General features: G+C 36.2%; 1 protein-coding gene across 4 annotated transcripts in view; it reads left to right on the forward strand.

Annotated features, from left to right (window-relative positions):
* Window positions 1-22,147, forward strand: part of PDLIM5 (PDZ and LIM domain 5) — a 251,147-nt gene extending 229,000 nt beyond the window's left edge. For all 4 annotated transcript variants that reach the window (XM_037830279.1, XM_037830275.1, XM_037830278.1 and 1 more), the window contains 4 exons: window positions 1,618-1,798; window positions 12,623-12,743; window positions 17,320-17,435; window positions 18,846-22,147. In XM_037830279.1, the coding sequence (XP_037686207.1) occupies window positions 1,618-1,798; window positions 12,623-12,743; window positions 17,320-17,435; window positions 18,846-18,935 (508 nt within the window). In that variant the 3' untranslated portion in view covers window positions 18,936-22,147. The remainder of the gene's footprint in view (window positions 1-1,617; window positions 1,799-12,622; window positions 12,744-17,319; window positions 17,436-18,845) is intronic.
* The last annotated feature ends 802 nt before the right edge of the window (window positions 22,148-22,949 follow it).

Here is a 22,949-nt window from a genome sequence, read left to right on the forward strand (position 1 = left end):
GAGATGGAGGAATTTGTGGAGTGGGACTGTTTTTATTTATAAACCAGTTAAAAACTGAGGGATGACTTCCCAAAAGCAATATATATGTGTACAGAATAGGTAGCTCTTTTTTCTGCCAGTTATTAGTTAACAAAGACATTCTTTGTTAAGGAACACAAAACTACGATAATGTTTTTAAAAATAATAAACTATTTGTCTCAAAGGCTAAGAAAGGTGCATGTCCTAGCTTTTACAAAATGATATCATATTATTGAGAAACAAGTTAACAAGAATTGGGGGTAGAAAATACCCTTTTAAACTCATAGAAAAATTTTTAGTCATCCATCAAGAGCCTTTCTACTCTCCTGACGCTTGCAGAGTTAAGTGCCGGTTCTAAATAAACATCAATGTGTGTGCAAAGAGTTTACTAATGGGAGATAGTTAGTGAATAGAAAGGTTTATGATACTGTCAAAGGTTAAAAAAAAGGTGTGACTTTGTGATGCTTATTGTGACTTTACTTGATAATAAGCTGCCTAGTCTGGTGCTTAATAACAGTTGACTAGAACATTGTTCTAGGAAATAGGAAATTCAGTTTCTAGCCTTGGTTCAGTCAGTGATTTTATAGTATTGGTCATATCTTTTGAACAGTCTGTATCTCAGCTTCTCCATCTGTTAAACTGAGTCCGTAATAACTACCCTGGTCTATCTCACAGGAATGTTGCATGGACAAATTAGATAAGTGTAAAACTGCCTTGGAGGTAAAGCCACTCTATGAATAAAAATTAGTGTGATGTAACTACTGAAAAGTATGTTGCAGAGGCTAGAATGGTTAATTTCCACAGGCTTCATGACTAGATAAGGCTTCATAATGGATCCCTGTCAAGCAAACTCAGACCCATTTTATCAGTCCATGACTGTGTAGTATTTAATGGAAAAAAAAATCTCTTTACAAACATTTTTTATCTTGATAGGAATGTACATTAAAAATCAGCCATGTGTAAATTAAATAAAACCTCTTTCCAACTAGCTTCAAACAATCCATAATACTCAATTTACAATTTCTGTAGTCATTAGCAGGGTGTGAGGATTTGATATGCTTAATAAAGTTGAGAAATAAATATATGAAACAATATGTGGGGATGAGAAATTGACTAGAGTATTTTTGGCTAATAATTAACTATTTTTAAAATTCTGACATGCCAAACTGGGATTTTTCTTTTCTTTATTTAAAGAAATATCAAACTCTTATCTCTGGTTAAAACGTACATTTTTCTGGTGCTTCAGTTTCTGTCACATTTAATATCCAATCATAATAAACCATAATCATCATGCAGACAGAGTCACTCATTGCAGTTTAATAAAACCTACCACAGCCTCTGTAGACAGAAAAAAGGGGGAAAGGGGGATGGCCTTTCTTTAAAGAAACCCTCAATTGTTTTCACTCCTCTCCCCTTTTGTCTTTGCATAAATGCATAGAGTCCCTATGTAAATGTAAAGCACCCATGTGTTCAACCTTGAGAAGGAGAATTGAGCAAGTATTTAATTGATTGGATGTTGCATAAAAGAGGTCCATGCTATCCAGGCTAACTTTAGAAATTTTTATTCCTGAGCCAACTTGATCTCTTTTCTTCTGGCAGGGGACCATTCCTGGTGGCACTGGGGAAATCTTGGCATCCAGAAGAATTTAACTGTGCTCATTGCAAAAATACTATGGCCTACATTGGATTTGTAGAGGAGAAGGGAGCCCTGTATTGTGAGCTGTGCTATGAGAAATTCTTTGCTCCTGAATGTGGTCGATGCCAAAGGAAGATCCTTGGAGTAAGTATTGGAAACCTTCTTATTCTGAGTGGTATTAAAGCAGAATAATTTTGGTATGAAACTGTTCCATCATCTCTTTTTATTTTCTTCTTGCTTTATTCCCTCTTTCCTTTCATCACTAATTATTATTATGAAGTAAAATTAAATAGATCTCTGTAGTAGTATATCAGACTCATGGGGGTAGGTGGTCTTTGATTTTGTCTTACTGAGTGCTGGCTTGGCTGGTGAAAGTCTAGCCACTGTGGGGAAAATATAAATTAGCGAGGTTGTGCTACTTCAGGAACATTCTTGTTTGCTGGGGAATGAAGAGGTTGCATAGGACCACATGCATCAGAGTTCTCAGAACTGACACCTTAACTGTTTTAAATTAAATTACATAGCTGTTTTAAGACAGCATTTCCCCAGTTCAAACTTGGGACACAGATCTCATGAAATATAAAAATATAAGGTTTATAATTATGGTTTCCTTGAAAGCATGTACTGTTTAAAAATATAACCTCAGCTTGATGAGAGTACACATTTGATGGAAAAATCATTTCAAACCACACCTTTTTTGTTTTGTTTTGTTTTTTGTTTTGTTTTGTTCTTTTGCAAAAAAAGGACTAATTTAAAAATCAGTTACATAATGAATAATTACGAATGAATCAGTTTCCTGCTCTGGAATACCCAATTTGCAATTATGAAGTGTTATTCTACTTCCCATTAGTACCTGGGTGTTTCCTGTGGGTAACCACGAGCTGGAATTTTATTTGAGAAGCAGCCTCATGCAAAAGTTGGAAATGGCAGTGCTGAATTCTAATACTCTCAATATGGAATACAATAATGAAACTTCAATTAATATCAGTTGAGAGAAAAGTTAATGTGAATTATTGGGCACTCTTAATTGTAGGGTACCTCTTTATATGGGTCTAAAGCATTGAGGACCCTTGAAAATTATAAATATACCACCGGAAATACTTTTATATTATTAATTTGTACTATATTTGGGGGGCGGGGGAGTAGAATGGTTCAGCATGGACCTTCCCAAATGATGCCAAATAATTAACCAGTAGAATGTACATTAATGCTATTTAAGTGTATAAATGTTCTCTACACATTCTAGAATAATTAATAAAAGAGAGCAAGTAAGCGTCTTAGAACCAAATAATGTTTTAGGAAAGGAAATCTTACACTCATTACTTCAGAGATTGGCCAGAACTTCACTAAAGAATAGATTCTCAAGGCTGAGCTCACCCCTCCACCATGGAACAACTAGAGAAAAGACAGAAAATGACAGCAACAGTGGTTCCAAGGTATGAGTGACCAGAGAGGGACTTCTACATCATATAGGGAGGACCTGGGTGAAAAAGCAGTGAAATTATGACTGAGAGGACAAGGTAAGTGTATTCAATCATGACGATACCTGGAGCAGGCTGCTGTGCACAGGCTGGAGCAGGTGCCAAAGGAGCGAAGCACTACCACACCCACACCTCTGCAGCCAGCTGGGGAGATCCTCCCTCTCAGCTCCACAGTGGGAGCTCCTGCATGGGAACCCAGGAGCTAGTAGACTTGGTTTACCCACACACAGAGACCTTGCTGCAGTGCATGGTGCCTACTCCCTACCCCTGAGGCAGGCCAGTGTGGGTACCTGGTTTGGGGGCAGACTGGGGGTAGGGATGTCTCCTCAGGGGGAGGGGGGACACAGAGCAGAGCCGATCTGACAGTTGGCCGGTGAAAGAGACACTCTGGGTTGTTCTGCCCATATCCTTTCTCCATGAAGGGCTGGATCACTGTTGACATGCACAGGCAGAGAGGCAAGAGGTAAGGGAGTGACCCACACTGCAGCACCAGGCACCCCCAGGGAGCAGGGGAAGTTGAAACTCTTAGTTTCACAGCCCAAGGTCATTTTACACAGGAGCCAGAGAGTCACCAGACCCACTGTTCCCACAAGTGGATTCTCCGCAGAGGTACACGGTGCCCACCCACCACTCCCAGGGTTGGTGGCTTTTAGCATGCATGGAGACCATGGCCTTGACTGGATTTTCACCTGGTCTGGATTCTGCCAGCTGGCTGCCGCAGTTGGAGAGAGACTGTCTTGAGAGGTAGAGGTGACCCAAGATCACCATCTGCTGAGAAGACAGGGAAAGTGCACTCTGGTAAACTGCCTTTCTGCTCAGCCTTTAACAAATCTTCAAATAGAGTTACACCTCCTGCATGAGGCCCCGGCCTTGGTTTGGCTGGGAATTTCTGACAAACCAAGTGCGAAGGAGACCTTCAGTGCAAACACAAGCAACTACAAAATCTTAGACAAGCAAGGGAAATCAACTTTCAAAATAATCTTATCAAGATAACCAAATGCCTGGAAATCAACAAAAAATCGCTAAGCATATAAAGATGCAAGAAGACATGGCCAAACCAAATGACCAAATTAAAAAGCCAGAGACACAGAATTTCGAACAACTAATCAAAGATGTTCATACAAGCCTCCTAAATGACTTCAGTCAGTTGGCTAAAGACAAAAATGATATCAAGAAGACACAAAAAGAGCATAAAGAAGGATTTGAAAGAAAAAATAGAGTGTCTTTCCTATATGTCTGGGTGGTATATATGACCCTAGGCTGGCCTTGAGTGCTGTGGGTAGAAGAAAGAGGGCAGCTAGGGGTCTCCACTGGACATCCCTGTGTCTGGCCCCAGAGATCTAAAGAAATGTTTCAGATGCTTCTCACCACTCCTCTGCCACCCAAACTGGATGAAGTCAACCCTTCACATCTAGGGTTCTTGGCCCAAACAACTTGAAAGTTCCCTAATCTTTTAATAAACTTCAACTCCCAGAACTCCCTGGGTCAGCAAAAGGAAGAATGGGCATTGTCAGTCATCAAAGTTTTATGGAAGGGAGCAAGCCCCTCCCCCACAAGCTGGCCAAATTTCCCTGCATCTGGGCAGCTGGGATGGTAAGTGTAGGAGGGAGAGGAGCTCAAGAAGATGCCACCTCTTTTCCCCACCCCATCTCCACAGCAATTTAAGAATTGTCCTTCCCAGTCCTCATGAAGTGTATCCTGCTGTTTATCTTCCATCCCTTCCATACCTACCTCTGATCCCAAGCCAGAGGTCCAGAATGCCTAGAGGAGTGGGAGAGGGATGTCAGAAGATGTAAACAGCTGGGCCAGGCCCCAACAGAAGCCCTGGGAAACAGCTTCAGGGAGGGAGGGACAGAATGGCCTCATCTTATTCCAGGGTGCAGGGGCATGGCCCTGACTCATATCACAGAGTAGAGGGGACATGGAGCTGAAGCCCAGATGGCCTGCCCCAACAATGGAAATGAAAGATACTAGATCAAATTAAAAATATGCTAGAGAGACACAACAGCAGATTGAAGAGGCAGGAAAAAGAATAAGTGAACTAGAGGGTAGGGCTACTGAATTCGAACACACAAAATAACATGGTTAAAAAAATGGAAAATTTTGCGTTGGGTCTCAGGGAAATGGCGGACAACATGAAGTACACAAATATGAGAGTCATTGGTGTCCCAGAAGGAAAAGAGAAGAGTAAAGGGCTTGGAAGATTATTTGAGGAGATAATTGTGGAAAACTTCCCAACCCTTATAAAAGATATAAATATGGAAATCAAAGAAGCCCAATGAACTCCAAATAAAATAAATCCAAATAGAGCCACTCCAAGATACCTACTAATCAGACTGTCAAATGCTGAAGAGAAGGAGAAAGAGAAAGTCCTGAAAGCAGCAAAAGAAAAGCAATTTGCAACATACAAGGAAAGCCACAAAAGACTAATTTCTGACTACTCAGTGGGCACCATGGAAGTGAGAAGGCAGTAGTATGATATATTTAAGATTCTGAAAGAGAAAAATTGCTGACCAAGAATTCTTTATCCGGCCAAGTTGTCCATCGAAAGTGAGTGAAAGTTTAAATTTTTCAGACAAACAAATGCTGAGAGAATTTGTTAACACGAGACCATCCCTGCAAAAAATACTAAAGGGAATTCTGTTGGCTGAAAGGAAAAAAAAAAAAAAAGGAAGAGGTCTAGAGAAGGGCACAGAACTGAAGAGTATTAGTAAGGGTAACTTAAAAGATAAGAAGATAAGACAGAGAGAGGAAAAAAATCAATCTGACAATTAAAAACCAAAGGATAAGATGGTGGATTCAAGAACTGCCTTTACAGTAGTAACTTTGAATGTTAATGGATTAAATTCCCAGTTAAAAGATGCAGATTGGCAGAATGGATTTAAAAACATGATCCATCTATATGCTGTTTACAAGAGACTCATCTCAGACCCAAGTATACAAACAGATTGAAAGTGAAAGGATGGAAAAATATATTCCACACAAGCTGTAACCAAAAGAAACAGGAGTAGCTATACTAATATCAGACAAGATAGACTGAAGTGCAAAAATGCCGTAAGAGACAAGGAAGGACACTACATATTAATAAAAAGGACAATTTACCAAGAATAAATAATCATATGTTTATATACCCAGTCAGGAAGCTCCAAAGTATATGAGGCAAACATTGGCAAAACTGAAGGGAGCAATAGATATTTCTACAATAATAGTGGGAGAGTTCCATATACCACTCTTTTTTATAGATAGAACAAACAGAGAATCAATGTGATAAATGAATTAGCCCTAACAGACATATCTAGATCATTACATTCCAGAACACCAAGATACACATTCTTCTCTAGTGCTTATGGAACTTTCTCCAGGATACATCATATGCTGGGGCACAAAACAGGTTTTAATAAATTTTAAATGATTGAAATTTTTCAAAGCACATTCTCTGACCACAATGGAGTGAAGCTGGAAATCAGTAACCACCAAAGAACCAGAACTTCCCCAAATATGTGGAGATTAAATAACACACTCTTTAAACAGTGGGTTGAAGAAGAAACTGCAAGAGAAAATGGTAAATATCTGGAGATGAATTGAAACAAGAATACAACATATCAAAACGCCTGGGATGCAGCAAAGGCAGTGCTGAGAAGGAAATTTATTGCCCTAAAAGCCTATATTAAAAAAGAAGAAAGAGCAAAATGAGAAATTAATGGCTCACCTGGAGGAACTAGAAAAAGAACAGCAAACTAACCCTAAAGCTAGTAGAAGAGAAATAAAAATTAAAACAGAAATAAATGAATTGGAAAAAAAAAAAAGAACAATAGAGGAATCAGTAAAACCAAAAGTTGGTTCTTTGAGAAAATCAGTAAAATGAATGGACTTAGCTAGGCTGACAAAAAAAGAGAGAGGATGCAAATAAATAAAATAAAAAAGGAGAGTGGGGTCATTACCATGGACCCTGAAGAAATAAAAAAAAAATCATATAAGGATAGTATGAACAACTGCATGCCAGCAAACTGTATGCTTAGATGAAATAGACAATTACCTGGAAACACAAGAACGACCTACACAGACTCAAGAAGAAATCGAAGACCTCCGCAAACAAGTCACAAGTAGAGATTCAATCAGTCATCAGAAACCTTCCTACAAAGAAAAGCCCAGAGCCAGATGGCTTTACAGGGGAATTTTACCAAACATTCCAAAAAGAACTAATACGTTTCCTTCTCAAAATCTTCCCAAAAATGGAAGAAAAACAAACACTACCTAACTCATTTTATGAAGGTAACATCACTCTAATACCAAAAACAGATAAAGATGCTACAAGAAAGGAAAACTCCAGGCCAATCTCCCTAATGAATATGGATGCAAAAATTCTCAACAAATTACTTGGAAATCAAATCCAATGGTACATTAAAAGAATCATACACCACAACCATGTGGGGCTTATTCCAGGTATGCAAGGGTAGTTCAATACAAGAAAATCAGTTGGGCTGATTTGGATCTGTTATATACCCAGAAAAGCCTAGGTTCTTTTAATCCAGCCATGTAGGGGCAGAACTATTGTGGGTGGGGCCTTTTGATTAGGTTGTTTCCATAAAGATGTGACCCACCCATTCAAGATGGGTCTTAGTCCCCTTACTGCAGTCCTCTATAAGAGGATAAAAGACAGAGAGTTTGGAGTTTGGAAATAGACCCTCAGATCTATGGTCAATTGATTTTTGACAAGGCCGCCGAATCCACTGACTGGGACAGAATACTGTCTTCCAATAAATGGGGCTGGGAGAACTGGATATCCACACCTAAGAAATGAAGGAGGACCCCTATGTCACACCCTATATAAAAATTAACCCAAAGTGGATCAAAGACCTAAATATAAGAGCCAATACCATAAAACTCCTGAAACAAAATATAGAGAAACATCTTCAAGACCTGGTGATGAGGTAGCTGCTTATACCGCACACCTAAAGCACAAGCAACAAAAGAAAAAATAGATAAATGGGAGTGCCTCAAGATAGAACATGTCTGTGCTTCAAAGGAGTTTGTCAAAAAAGTGAAGAGAGAACCAACTCAATGGGAGAAAATATTTGGAAACCATATATCTGATAATATATTGATATCTAGTATATATAAAGAAATCCTACAACTCAACAACAAAGGGACAAACTGTTGTAAAATGGGCAAAAGATATGAATAGACATTTTTCCAAAGAGGAAATACAAATGGCTATAAAAATGTTCCTCTTTATTAGCTATCAGGGAAATGCAAATCAAAACCGCAATGAGATATCATCTCACACCTATAAGAATAGCCACTATTAAACAATCAGGAAACCACAAATGTTGGAGAGGATGTGGAGAAAATCAAGCACTTATTCACTGCTGGTGGGAATGTAAAATGGTACAGCTGCTGTGGAGACAATTGGCATTCCTCAGGAAACTAAATATTGAGTTGCCCTACAACCCAGCAATTCCATTACTTAGTGTATACCCAGAAGATCTGAAAGCAGTGACACAAACAGACATTTGCACACCAATGTTCATAGCAGCATTATTCACAATTGCCAAAAGATGGAAATAATCCAAGAGTCCATCAACAGACAAGTGGATAAACAAAATGTGGTATATGCATACAATGGAATATTATGCAGCATTAAGAAGAAATGAGGTCCTGAAGCATGTGTTAATATGGATGACATATTTCATAAGGCTGAGTGAAATAAGCCAGACACAAAAGGATAGAAATTGTATAATTTCACTAATATGAACCACCTAGAAAATGTAAACTTGGAGTAATAAAATGTAGAATATAGGGGAACTAGAGATAGAAGCTAGAGAAGGGAGAGCAGCTACCTAATATGTACAAATTTGATAATGAGGTTGATCTTAAATGTTTCGGAATGGATAGAGTTGATGATAGTTCATTATGGGGATTATAAGTAATAGTGCCTTATTGAAGGTGAATGCAATTGAGGAGGGTTGTTTAAAGTCATGTATCTCACCGATTAACACTACAAATATAAATAAGTCCTTGCTTGAACTGCTTCAAATGCATGACACTTGTACCAAGAGTTAATGGTAGAGTGGTATAGGAGAAAAATTACCTATTGCATGCCATGGACTATATTTAACAGTAATATCTTGCTAGTACCACACCAATAAGAGGAGTAAATAATTGGGGAGGAATAAGCGATATGGGGTGTTTTGGGTTTTCTTTTTTTGTGTGGCTCTGTCTGTAATTTTTCTTTTTGGATCAATGAAAATTGTCTAAAATAGAGAGTGATGATCATTGTTCAACTGAGTGAGTATACTATGAGACATTGATTGGATATTTTGGATGGAATATATGCTATGTGACTATATCAACAAAAACTGCCGATTCAAATAAATAAATAAACAGAAAGATACAAGTGCTGGAGAAGTTGTGGAGAGAGAGGTAAACCTTTTCAATGTTGGTAGGGAAGTAGAATGGTGCAGCCCCTTCTGAGGGTAATATAGCAGATCCATAGGAGGCTAAATGTAGAGTCACCTAGGATTAGGCTATCCCATTACTGGGAATATACTCAGAAGAATGGAAAGCAGGGACATGATAGACATATACACACTGATGGTTATGGCAGCATTATTCATGATAGCCAATCGATGGACGTGGCTGAAGTGTCCATTGATTGATGAGAGGAAGGGAGGAAGGGTAAGCTGTGATGTATACATACAATGGAATGTTGTGTGCGTACAGAAAGGAATGAAGTCGTGAGGCATGGAACAAGGTGAATGAACCTTCAGGACATTATGTGGAGCAAAATAAGCCATAAACAAAAGGACAAATACTGTATGATCTCATTTAGGAAATGCTTATAAGAATATTAGGGCCTACATTGTAAGCTCATACACCAGTCATATTTATTCTTGAGTTTTCAGTGTTAGTTCTAAATTCAGAGATGGTGTGCTCTTTGTGTTACCTTGGTAGTTCCCTGTATCTGTGGGTACCTGTGTGACACCTAAGACTCAGAGTTCTGCAGCTCTGAAAGTCAGCATTACTCCATACAGCAACAGTTATGGAAGATGAAACAGAATTCAGACTTAATTAAAGAAATAAATGAAGCTGATCTGGTTGGGACTAAGGTGAATCAGAATACAGGGTAAAGGATGATATTGTCTGTATTTTAAAACTTCAGCTCCTCTGTGAGACCAAAGGAAGGGATGTTTATTTTGTCCAAAATTTATATTTTCTATAGCACACTATCTAACTTAACCTGTCTGGCCAGTTTAATTAAACAACCTAAATACATGGAGCCTAGAATAGGGAATGAGATCTGGTGATTCTGTATAGCTTAATGTAATACCCTCATACATTCCAGTGTATTTTGGGTAGATAATAGAAAGTTATATTCTCTCAAGCATTAGGGACTTGGATTTAATAAGCCAAGTTCTCGATCTTGAGGGCTTATGAAACTTATTTCTGTAATGGTGAAGCTAAGCCTACTTAAAAACATGCCTAAAAGTTACCCCCAGAGAACCTCTTTTGTTGCTCATATGTGGTCTCTCTAAGCCAAATTTTGCAAATAATCTTATTACCCTCCCACTCATCCACCCCCTGCCTCCATGGGACTTGACTTCAGGGATGTAGGTCCTCCTAGCAATGTGGGACATGACTCCCAGGGATGAGCCCAGCCCTAACATGGGATTGACAATGCCTTCTTGACCAAAAGGGGGAAAAAGAAATGTAACAATATAAGGTTTCAGTGGCTAAGAGATTTCAAATAGAGTCGAGAGGTCATTCTGGAGGTTACTCCTATACAAACTTTAGCCAGATATTGCACATTGCCACGTTGTGCCAAGCCCCAACCAACAGTGTTCAAGAAAACCCAGGGCTCCATCTAAGGTTCTATAAAAGTTTCATTTATTAAGTTTATTTTTCAGAAACTTAAAACCTTCAGATTGTTCCCATGCCAGATAAGCCCTGAAACCCAGAGGTACCAGTCTCTCCAAGAACATCAACCGGTTGCATTCCTCTACCCCATAATGTCAGCACCCCTTTTCAACATGAAGAAGTTAGAATGGTTGTTGCCTAGATACACCTGAAGAATGAAAGAATGATTAAATGAGAGGGAGGAGTTGTAACAGAGAAGTTAGGATTTAACAAATGATTATGACAACTGAATCATTATACAGAGAATTCTTTTTAGTTTCTAGTGTATTAGAACAGCCAGAAGGAAATACCTGAAATTGTGGAACTGTAACCCTTAACTATGCTTTGACATTTGCTCTATAACTACTTGTTAAACTGTACTTTGAAATCTGTTACTTTTCTGCATATATGTTATATTTTACAATAAAATATGTCTGAAACATTTTAAAAAAAAAAGAATATATATTCTCTGGATTGCATTTTAGTTGTTTGGTTACCTATTAAAGAAGGCATGGTAATGTGTCTCAAGGATGGAAAGGGATGTATATGCTAGAAGCTTTATGCAGTGATTTGGTTCAGTGCACATTTGTTGTAATGAAGTGTGACTTTTTCTTTTGCCAGTAATTCATCCTATATCATTTTCTTTTATTTGACAGTATTTTTTATTGTAAAAGAAAAACACTTTCACTCTAGAAAAAGTAGAAAATATAAAATATAAAGAGTAAAATTTAAGTGACCTGTATATGTTTAGCCACCTGGATAATCAGTGTTAACTTTATGTTCCATTTTCTTCCAGTTTGCTCTTTACAAGTAATTCATTTACAAAATTGTAACCATACTTTATTAATAGTATCCTGGTTTTTTGGTGTTTTTTTTTTTATAAATATGGAGAGAAAAAAAAACATGTTATTAACTGTTCTTCAAAAATATAATATTTAATGGTTCCATCTCTTTCTGTCAATCCAACTACCACAAAGCCTCTTTTAGAAATTAGAATCTGACCCATATATATAACATAGTAAATTTAACCATGGGGCCATTGTTGACTAGAATCCATGCTTTAGGTAAATTTTAGACACTTACATGAGTATGTGCTTAATATAATCCTCAGGTCACAGCTAACCCTAAACATATGTAAACTGATTGGCTTATACTGATTATATTATTGCTTCCATAATGTGCCAATGCATTAGGTTTGTTTTAGCTTTAAAATACTTCCCCATTCCCCCAAAACATTTTCAAGATAGTACTATGAAATCATTATAAATTAAATTAATGAATGTTTCCTGACACCCTTTGAAAGGAAGCAGAATATATTATAACAAGCACTTATGAACTCTTACTTTTTCTTCAAATTTTTTTTACTTTTTTTAAAGTAGGTTTATTCATGTGTATTTGTGAAGAACACACATAATGAATTGATTGAGATGATTTGCAACTCTGTCCTTAAGTATCTTATGTTATCTAGATGAAACACTCAAGAAAAAACGTGTGTGTCTATTTTGTGTGCAGTATTCGTACAACTATCGGAGTAAGCATTCATTTATTTATTTATTTATTGTCATCTTCCTTTGTATCCTTTCTGTGACAGGAAGTCATCAATGCTTTGAAGCAAACTTGGCATGTGTCCTGTTTTGTATGTGTAGCCTGTGGAAAACCCATTCGTAATAATGTTTTTCACTTAGAGGATGGTGAACCATACTGTGAGACAGGTAAGATCATGAAGCCATTGGTGTCTTAAGTCTCGAATAAAGGTCAAACGTTAATCCTTATATTGCTGTACGTTGAAAGATAATGTTAGGCAAGTTGTTTTCTTAATTGTTTTGAGGGCATTTAATGTTACTCTAAATATATATAGCAAAAAACTATGTGAACTTTTTAAAGTGACTTTTGTCAAAACAGATATTCCCAATGTCATTAAGAGAATTAAGCATGTAAATATTACTTAGTAAGAAAAAAATATTTTGTTTGAATACCTATTAATTTATGGATACAAATTTTCTACCAAATTGTGTAGCTTAAAGCCACCACTTATACTCCAGTAATAAATTTTGAGTAGTTATAAACATGGGAAGCATTCTACTTTTGAATATGTTGATTTGCTATTTTAAGGAAACAGCCTTGAAAATAAATTCATAATCTTGTTACTTTTACTGAATGGGAGGGCAATCCTGGCTTGGATTGCTCCCTGGGTAAAATTATTTTTAACACACTAGGCTATAAGGACCTGTCTGGTACATTTGTCTTACTATATGAACTGTGCACACTTCCTTTTCCTTCCCAAAGACTGTAAGCAAACTTTCATAACACTCATTTATTAATATTGCTCTGTTCTAGTGTGCTCAGCTGCTCAAAGCAGATACCAGGAAATGCATTGGCTTTATCAATGGGAATTTATTAACTTACAAATTTATAGTTTTGAGGCTGAGAAAAATGTCCAAATCAAGGCATCATCAGGTGATGCTTTCTTTAAGACCAGCTGCCAGTGATTCTGGACTCCTCTGTCACATGGCAAGGCACATGTCAGTGTCTGCTGGTCTCTCTTCTCTTCCAGGTTTTTTGCTTTCAACTTCTTGCTTCCCTGCCTTTCTCTCTTTCTCTGAATTCCATTTTCTTGTAAAGGACTCCAGTAAGAGGCTTAAGATCCACCCTGAAGTAACCTTATCAAAAGATCCTACATACAGTGGGTCCACAACCACAGGAATGGATTAGCTTTAAGAACATGATTTTCTGGGGCACATACAGTTCCAAACCACCACATGCTCGTTCCTAGATATTACTGCCACACATGCATGTTTCAAAAAATAAAATATTTTTCCCTTATCATTCTTCCACTCACTATCACTGCATTTCCATTATTGAGTGTTATTGTTGTTCTACCTTAAAACTCAAGGTGGGGTGCTAAAACTTCTTTCAGTATTCCAAGGTAGTCAAATTAAAGAAACAGCTTCTAATTGAGGCTGTATTAACCTCATTCACCTCTTTTGTTCACTCCATATTCTCCTGTTTTCACCATCCTTTTAGCTCCTTAATTGGGACGAACCTGGATCTATTCCAGACTGTCCACCAGGAAGTCCTGAAAATTCCAGAGAAGTCCCCCATGTGCCATTTTGGGACAGATTGTCTGCAGGCCTCATTTAACCAGAATGTTTCACATTTTGGAATTCCACTTAATTTTCCTGAAGCTTAACAAGACATTTTGACTAACTGGCAGATTTTTTAAGAACCTAATGAATTGCTTAGAAAATATAAAATATTTTTGAAGATTTATTTAAATGTTGCTTCTGAGGAACTTGGTATTCTTTTTCTTTAACCTCCCAAACCTGTTCTTAACTCAGTCTTCCCTGTCTGGATAAATGGCCCCATTGTCCACTGAATTCTGCTCTTTCTGTTGTTTTCCCCATATCCAATCCCATTAGTAAGTCCTTGCAGTTCTACCTCCCCCACTGTATATTGAATCCGTTAATTTCTCTCCATCTCAGCTTTCACTACTAAATCCAGCTCTCTCTCTCTCACCCTTTGCCTGGACACTGTAATAGCCAACTAAATGATATACCTCCTTCTCTGCAATCCCCAAATAGCAGCTACAGTAATATTTTTTTGATGTGAATTAGATTGTGCTTAAAACCCTTCACTGGCTTCCACTAGAATAAAAACTATATTCTGTACCATGGCCTGCTTTGCCAACCTTATCTCTTCCCATCTTACCTACTATCACTAGGTTCTAGCCATACCCAACCGCTTTGCTGTTTCTGAACAGGCTAAGATCTTTCCTGCCTCAGGACTTTTGTACTTGCTATTTCTTCTAACTGGAATGATCTTCCCTAGCTTCTTTGTGGTGGCTCCTCTTTGTTCTTCAAGTCTCATCACAACTATTAACCTTCTCAGAGTGACCTTTCCTAACCCTCCTATGTAATGTAGTACCTCATGTCCCCTCCCCCAGTGCCTAGAACAGTTATTCTGTATCACATCACAATTTTCTTTCCTTTATGGCACTTACCACAATCTGAAATTATCTATTTTCATTATTTTTAAAATATAATAAATAGTGACATCCTGCTCCCAGTAATATAAGCCTCATGAGGAGAACAACCACATTTGTCTTCTTCACCACTGTAACCCTTGGTACCTAGAACAGTGCCTGCACATAACAGGACCCTATAGATATGTGTTTTAGTTTCCTAGGCTGCTTAAATAAATACCATTAAATGCTTTGGCCTAAACAATGCGAATTATTCACTCATGGGAATATAGAGCCTGGGAAAATGTCCAAATCAAGGCATCATCAAGGCAGTACTGTCTTCCCAAAGACCAGCTGCCGTTGATCCTTGGCTCCTTGACTCCTCTGCCACATGGCAAGGCACATGGCGGCATCTGTTGGTCTCTCCCTTCTCTTCTAGGTTTCATGGCTTTCAATTTCTTCCTTTCCTGGCTTTCTCTCTTTGTCTTGCTTCCTTTTATAAAGGCCTTAGTAATAGGATTAAGACTCATCCTGTATGAAATGGGTCACATCTTAACTTAAATAGCCTCATCAAAAGGTGTCTGGCTTACAATGGATTCACACCCCCAGAAATGGATTAAGTTTTAAAAACATGTTTTTTTCTGGGGTGCATACAGCTCCGAACCACCACAATTTGTATTGAGCAAATGGTGCTAAGGAATTCAGGATTTTGAAGATTGCTAAGAAAGATGAATTAAGTTGCAAATGATAGCCTACTTTCTCCTCCATCCCAGACTGAATTTTCAATTGTATTTGCTCAATAGATACTATGGTGGTTTGGAGCTGTAAAATAAACTTGGTAGACTGCAAAACCATAAAGGCCAAAGTATGAACCAGGAGTAGACACAGTAGTGAGAGTAACTTCATAAAATAATATTAAAACACTAGTAAGTTCTAATTTAGTATTAGCAGGAAAACATCTTGTCAAAACTGCTTTCTCAGACAGAAATTCTGCTAGTGTTTTAGAACTGTAATCTGTGTCAAGGAAATGGTGTTCTGGCTAAGGATTTTCAGCATGAAGTCATAAAATTGAAAGGAAAATACAGGGAAAAAAATGTGGCTAATATTGTTGTGATACAGTTCAGCTAAAATCTTAGTCATGGCACTTATTCACAGAAGTTTCTTGTAACTTCTTTTTTTCCATACCAAGTCTGATACACTGTCAGCATTTGCTAGTATCACCCTTTGTTCTTGATTTATGTTTATTAGTCTTAATGTTGCTAGTGATTGCAGGTCCTTTTGTATCTTTTTAGAAAGTCATGTCTACCAGTAGTTTGTCAGAGAATAGTGTTGTTCTTCATACATATTTGGGCACTTACATAGTTGGAGAGAAATGTTACACTTAGAAATATAATTAAAATGTTAAGTTGTATAAAAAACTTTTACCAAGAGAAATATAAAACATGTTAAACATGTATCTTAAGCCAAATATTATGCTGTGTCCTTATGGTTTTCTAATTACTACAATCTTTATTTTTATCAGCTTTAAACACACAGTATTGCTTGCATATAGTAATAAACATAGTTTTGCAGTTTACCAGGTTTTTTCACATTGTCCTATTTTATTCTGATTTTGTTGCTGCTTTCTAAGAACTCTGATTCTAAAGGATGTTTTGACCTGAAACCAAACACAAAAATAAAGGCAAAGCTAAATAAAAACATTTACAATAAAGGAATTTCCCAATGCTAAGTGTGTACCAAGTGAACATATCCACCACTTTTATATTTTCAGTTGTGTTTAATGGATATTTATTACATATTATCTACTATACCTAGGTCCTGTTCCAGGTTTTTGGAATACAAAGACAAAAAGACCCTGTACCTTCTCTCAGGAGCCTCAAGTCTAGTAAGGGAGTCAGATATATAAACTTCCATAACATTTCTTTAAGTGATTATTAGATCCTTTCTTTTTTTTTTAGCAACTGAAAGAAACTTAAACCTGTACCTGACTTTAGTCCTTGAAGTCTTGAAATTTTAAGCAACTTTGCTAATATTTCTAAAACCTGCTTTTACTTTAATTTATGTCTATTAATTATTTATGGCCCTTTGCATATGTATTTTAAAAGTTGCCTTTAAAATAGTAGGTTCTTTACATCTCAGAAAGGTAAATTGATATAAGGACTTACAGAGTATTCTGATATGCACCAAGTTTAGTGCTCTAAACAAAACAGAAGTTTGTCTTCTATTTGAATTGTGCCTCTTCAGGTGTTCATTAAGTGAATTTGATGGACACATTAGTCACTTTGTGGTGTTTGAACTAAGTCTCTCCCCCTCCTCCTCCAATACAGATTATTATGCTCTCTTTGGTACCATATGCCGTGGATGTGAATTTCCCATAGAAGCTGGCGACATGTTCCTGGAAGCTCTGGGTTATACCTGGCATGACACTTGCTTTGTCTGCTCAGTAAGTAAACTTGGTTTCCTAATTAAGAGAGCTTAGTATGCCCAGTTCTAGCCTAGGTAGTTAATAGAAATCATAGCACTTATGTCTTTCAGTCCTTCGAAGCTGAAGAAAAACCATTTTACAGTGATATTTGCAAGTTGTTTATAACAATTTTTGGCACCTTTTAAACTTATTTGGCACAGAATAAGATGCTTACCCCTTTAGAGAAAATACTATTATTAATGTAGTTTTCTTTATAAGGAGAACTTATATATTTCTTAAAATAGTTAAGATTCCTGGTTTTAAGCTTGATTTTATTGGAATATTTGTAGTAGTTTTTGGAAACATTAGATGCTTAAAATAGAAATAAACAATTATAAACATCTGTTGTTGAATTAACACTGAGAGTAAACTATATGTTGATTCATTTGTTTCCTTAGCCATACCCCATGAAGCCTACAATAAACATGCAGTGAAATATTTACTTATTTAATTTGATATTTTATTAATATTTTTGGTTTTATTTTTTAATGCTAAGGATAGATTTCACAGATTGACATTAACCTAAGATTTGTGTGTGTATGTTTAGAAAGCAATATCCAGTTAAAGATGTTCTGCTTGATGTTTGATTTTTAATTTGATTTAGTATATCTAACAGTTTTCAATGTCCATTGTATGAAGTTGAAAAAGTAATGTTAATTGAAGTTGAACAATTTCCCCAAACATTACCATTGAACCCTTTCTTGTTTACCTCATCCATCCCTTGGACTCTTTAAAACCTATTAAAAGAGCAACAACTTTTAGCAGGTTTGCCTTTTCCTACTCTCTGGTAGAGCTGCTTATCAGCATTATAATTAACAAATGCAGTAGAAAAAACAAGAAGACATAAATGTGGATACTTAACTGACTATATAATCATCCAGGATGTGGGGCAGGGATTTTACTCTAGGAAACAAAGAAACAAGTTAAAAAGAAGCAGCGAGTTTATTATACCTGTGTATTTGGAGGCAGGTTAAAGTTGGGCTTGGAAAAGTTTGAAGAGCAATTGAATTGTGTTTCTTTCTGAATGCATTGGTTATCCAAAACAGGAAGCAGATTTACAGCATTGATCGGAATTTGGGGAGAGAAAGTATACTTAATATGACCTCTTTATGTATTATTTTTTTCATTAGCACTAACTGCTTCTCTCCCAATAAAGAAAAATAATGATCAGTGACTTAAGCAAATTAGATTATATTCCAGGAAAAAGTCATTTTTCATTACTTTCAAAGAGTACATGAAATGTCATAGTAATTATGAAATGTCAGAGTGTCTAACACCAGCCAACTAAAGTGCTTTGTCATATTATCCTTTGGAGGTAAAATCACCTTCCCCTTCTTAGGTATACTTGACAAAATAATAATATTCTCTTAAATAATACTTCTTTTTCAGGTGTGTTGTGAAAGTTTGGAAGGTCAGACCTTTTTCTCCAAGAAGGACAAGCCACTTTGCAAGAAACATGCTCATTCTGTGAATTTTTAGAAGTCAGCAGTTCAGGGAAGAGAAGAAATTTGAAGAGAAAGGAGAATTAAAATTACCAATTTTTAGTTTAGTATTATATAGAGTTTTAAAAAATAATAGTGGCCCTGAAGGGATAAATTCCAGCTTTAAAAACCAAGTCTGTGAGGAAATATTTGGCTTCATAAAGTAAAGAAAGAAACCGTTCGGTATTTTTTAATACTTTTTTTCCTGTATTTTCTGCCCATGAAATAACTGGTATAAAAACCAATTTCCTGGTTGACTATTAAATTCATCTTAGAATAAATTAGTGAAGAATTAAATTTTAGAATAAGAACTTCAACCTCTATGCTGAAATAATTCCTTCTTTCCTTGTTAGGTAGTTATGAGTGAATCTGTAAAAGGCAATGAAAACTGCCATAAGCCTTATCAATAAGAGAATCACTGTATTAAAAAAACTAAGTGATTGTTTATCTTTATAACACTAAATAGGTGTTTTAACCCATAATTTTATCAGTGTCAATTTTTTAAAACATATGTAAATCTTTTTGTCTTTCAGTTGTTCATTCTGATAGGAGAGGCCAATCAGATTTTTTTAATCAAAATGTGTCATACCAATAAGAAAACTCCCATTTCTCTCTCCTCCAAAAACTACCACATAGTTTATAATCTCGAGTTTTTGCCTTTTATTAGTATATGACTGTTTCTATTCATTGTGTAAATTTCGTCACCTGTGTTATTCAAACTCCATTTTTTTTTCCCTTCCCTCATGCTAAGGTAAAGAACCAGTTAAATAACTTTGAGCTCTGAAGTTAGTTTTTTCTCTCTCTTTAAAGAGAATAAGTAGTAAAGAATGTCATTGGGAATTTATAGTAAATCAGAGGTCTTTACCCAAAACAAAAAAGAAATTCTCCCCCTTTTAGACAAAAAATCAATTGAGTCAATTTCAGAGTTTTACTACTAACCATAAAGGTTTGAGAGCACTCATTTGTTTCTTTAATTCTACATTAGAAAAATAACTAGAAGATTGGCTTGGGAGTGTGATAAAACCTAGTTAGTTGTGGTTTTGTTGTTTTTTGTTGTTTTTGATAGTTCTTTCTCAATAATACACAAACTACTTTCAGTGTAATCATAAAGTTTGGAGAGTTTTTATTTTCAGAGGTTTGGTAGAGTAGTACTGGAAGACAATTTATTATTCAGATTGTCCCGTTTGTTTTCCTGATTCAGGGACAGAATTATATAGCTCCACATGGAGACAGAGAAACAACTGTGGAGAAATTATGGATTCAGTTTATATTTGCCCAGTGAGAAGACAGATCATGATGGCATTGGATAGTTTTTCTCTTTGTTCTCTGTTTCTGGAACGATGAAAGCCTGTGATCCCACTAAATTATAATTTAAATTTGTTTGGTGTAAGGTGCTTGTAAAGTTGAGACAGAGCTCTTCCTGCCCCATCACTCACTAAGGACTTCACTTCCATTGTGTGCAGGTTTGTTAAAGAGGGAGGTTTTAGGCTACAATATTTGTTTAACCTCCCTGAGAACTTTCAAGGCATCTGTCCTGAAAGCTGTTAATTTATGATCTAGCAGATTTATATTATATGCAGATAATCATTAACTGGGGATAAAAGAATGAGAAGGGGGGACCAAAGTGGCAAACTGAATGCTCCACCAACAGCAACCCCAAACTACCTCCTCAGCCTGCAACTTGTAAGGAGGTGGGAAGTTTCTCTTGAAATAAAGTGCTGGAACTGAATTATGCATTATTCCTCATTGCTGCTGAAATCCCCTGTAGAAGACATGTTGGCTGATGTGCATTGTCACATATCTTTATGTCAGTCTTTTGCGTTAGACAATACAAAATAGCTTTGTTTTGTTTTGGTTTTGTGGAGCTATTTTTATTTAGTTTTGCCTTTTTAGCTTACATGTAGGTCAAGATAATATTTGATAAGTCAATGGCATTTAGGTATTTTCTTCAAAGCCTTTTATTTGGCCTGGATTTCTCATAAAGTTATCTTACATTCATTAAGGATTTCATTTTTTTTTTAGACCTTTCTTTCTACATATTATTCGTGGAGCATGATGTTGCATTTCTCCAAATTTTATCCCTAAAAGGGTAATGTTGCTTCTTAATTTATCATTTTGTCTTTGTGCTTTGTCTGTCTCTTCTGTGGCAAAGCTCTATATCTGTTCTTAAAACAGTTAATCCTGTGAAATAAATATTGAACATTACCCAGAAGAATCTTTGTATTTTCCAGTGGAGAAGGCCATATTTAATACACAAGCATTAATCTATTAATAACTGGCAGAGCACTTTATTCTTCTGTGAGCTCCCTGAATATTTATTTTTCTGGTTATAAATATTCCATGTCAAAAGCATTTATTATTATTATTACTTCTTCAGTGGAGAGCATTCACTTTTAGCCTCTCCTAGATGTATATTTTGGAATCCTGTAATTGATATAACAGATTAAAATCACAATACATGACTCTAAAAACACTGCCTACTTGGATTTCCAAAGTTCAAAATTTTAGTGATAGGTTCAGATTTATAATATTTCTCTGGACTTAAAGAACTGAATGTTGCCCATTGAAGTAGCCACCTGAAAATTATCCCCTCTGCTTATGCATATAGTAACCTTACATATTTCTTGTGGATTCAGGTTACATTTAGAGTCTAGGACTAAAACCTCATTATTTGGGATGGTAACTGTATTAAAACAAATATAAATAAGAGTTTAAATATTAAAAATATTAATGTGGCATTATGTTTAAAATTATCTACAGCAAAAATGTATTTGTTACCATTTTTAAATGGTCTATATTAGAACTACTTTTGTAGAAAATAATTCCTTCATTTTCCCCTTGTTCAAGTGTGAATTTAGCCTGATATTAACATTTTGTGATATTTGGAAGTTAGTCATCCCTGCTGAACAAAGGGGCTTTCAGACATAAGGGAAGGGAAAACATATACTGAATTGTTTTATACAAATCTAACCTGGCCTTAGTTTTTCCCCAGTCCCCCAAATGTTTAAATGTGTTGGATTGGGGTCTCAATGTACCATTTGCCTATATATTAATCTCAATCTTCTGTTTCTTTAAGTTTTTAAAGTTTGTATATGTCTGTGCTGTTTTGCTTTTGGGTACATTTTCTAATAAAAAATCACATGAGATACAATCAGTACAGTAATACCTTAATGTGCACATTCTTAATAAATAAATGACTTCAATGATGTAGAAAAGCTCTCCTGGTGTTTGTTGGTTCTGGTAAGATTTTTTTTCCAACGGTATAAAGTTAGAAGAAATGTTTCTGTTGCAAACTGTATATTGGGAATAAAAGACAAATTCAAGTCTGTTTGCTCACAGTATATAAACTCCAGAAGCCAAACTTTTAAGGGCATTGAGTCTGCATCTGACGTTTTAATAGCCGCTGTTTGGTTTCTATCAATCACATCATTGCACATTAAAATGCACCAACAAAATAAGAGATCTGTCATTCCTTCGTTAAGAAACAGTAATCCTGTACAAGATTTGTAGGCTTAAGACTCAACAGTGTGTGTTCACAGTAAATCCCCATTCAGTGCTCAAACCAGAACACACTTTTCTCTTGCTCAGTGTTTTCTGGTCAAATGTCCCCAATATAAGATTATCAAAGGTTTTCTTACAGAACTGCATATAAAATCCCTTTTGCCAGCAAAAGCTTAATTTAGATTGGCGTTTTCCCTTTTAGAGTACTCTAAGACAAGATCTTGCTTATATCAGAAACACATAGGTACTGATGTATTATTAGCAGGCCTGGTGTTAATTAGGGAGAATTACCAGAAATAGTTTGCTTTGTGGAAATTTATTACAGAATCACACTTGACTGATGGCAGAATAGGAGTTGCTGAGAGAGAGCAGCTCCCACTCATAACCACTAATTACTAGGGTGCCAAAATTCCACAGAGAAGGTTCCATCCCACGTGTGGGAGCCTCACGGGAAAATGGTTCCTTTGCAGTATTTAAAATTTAAAAGAGGAAACGGGCTAGGACACATGTC

The sequence above is a fragment of the Choloepus didactylus genome, chromosome 3 (assembly GCF_015220235.1).
Source record: "Choloepus didactylus isolate mChoDid1 chromosome 3, mChoDid1.pri, whole genome shotgun sequence".
NCBI lineage: Eukaryota > Metazoa > Chordata > Mammalia > Pilosa > Megalonychidae > Choloepus > Choloepus didactylus.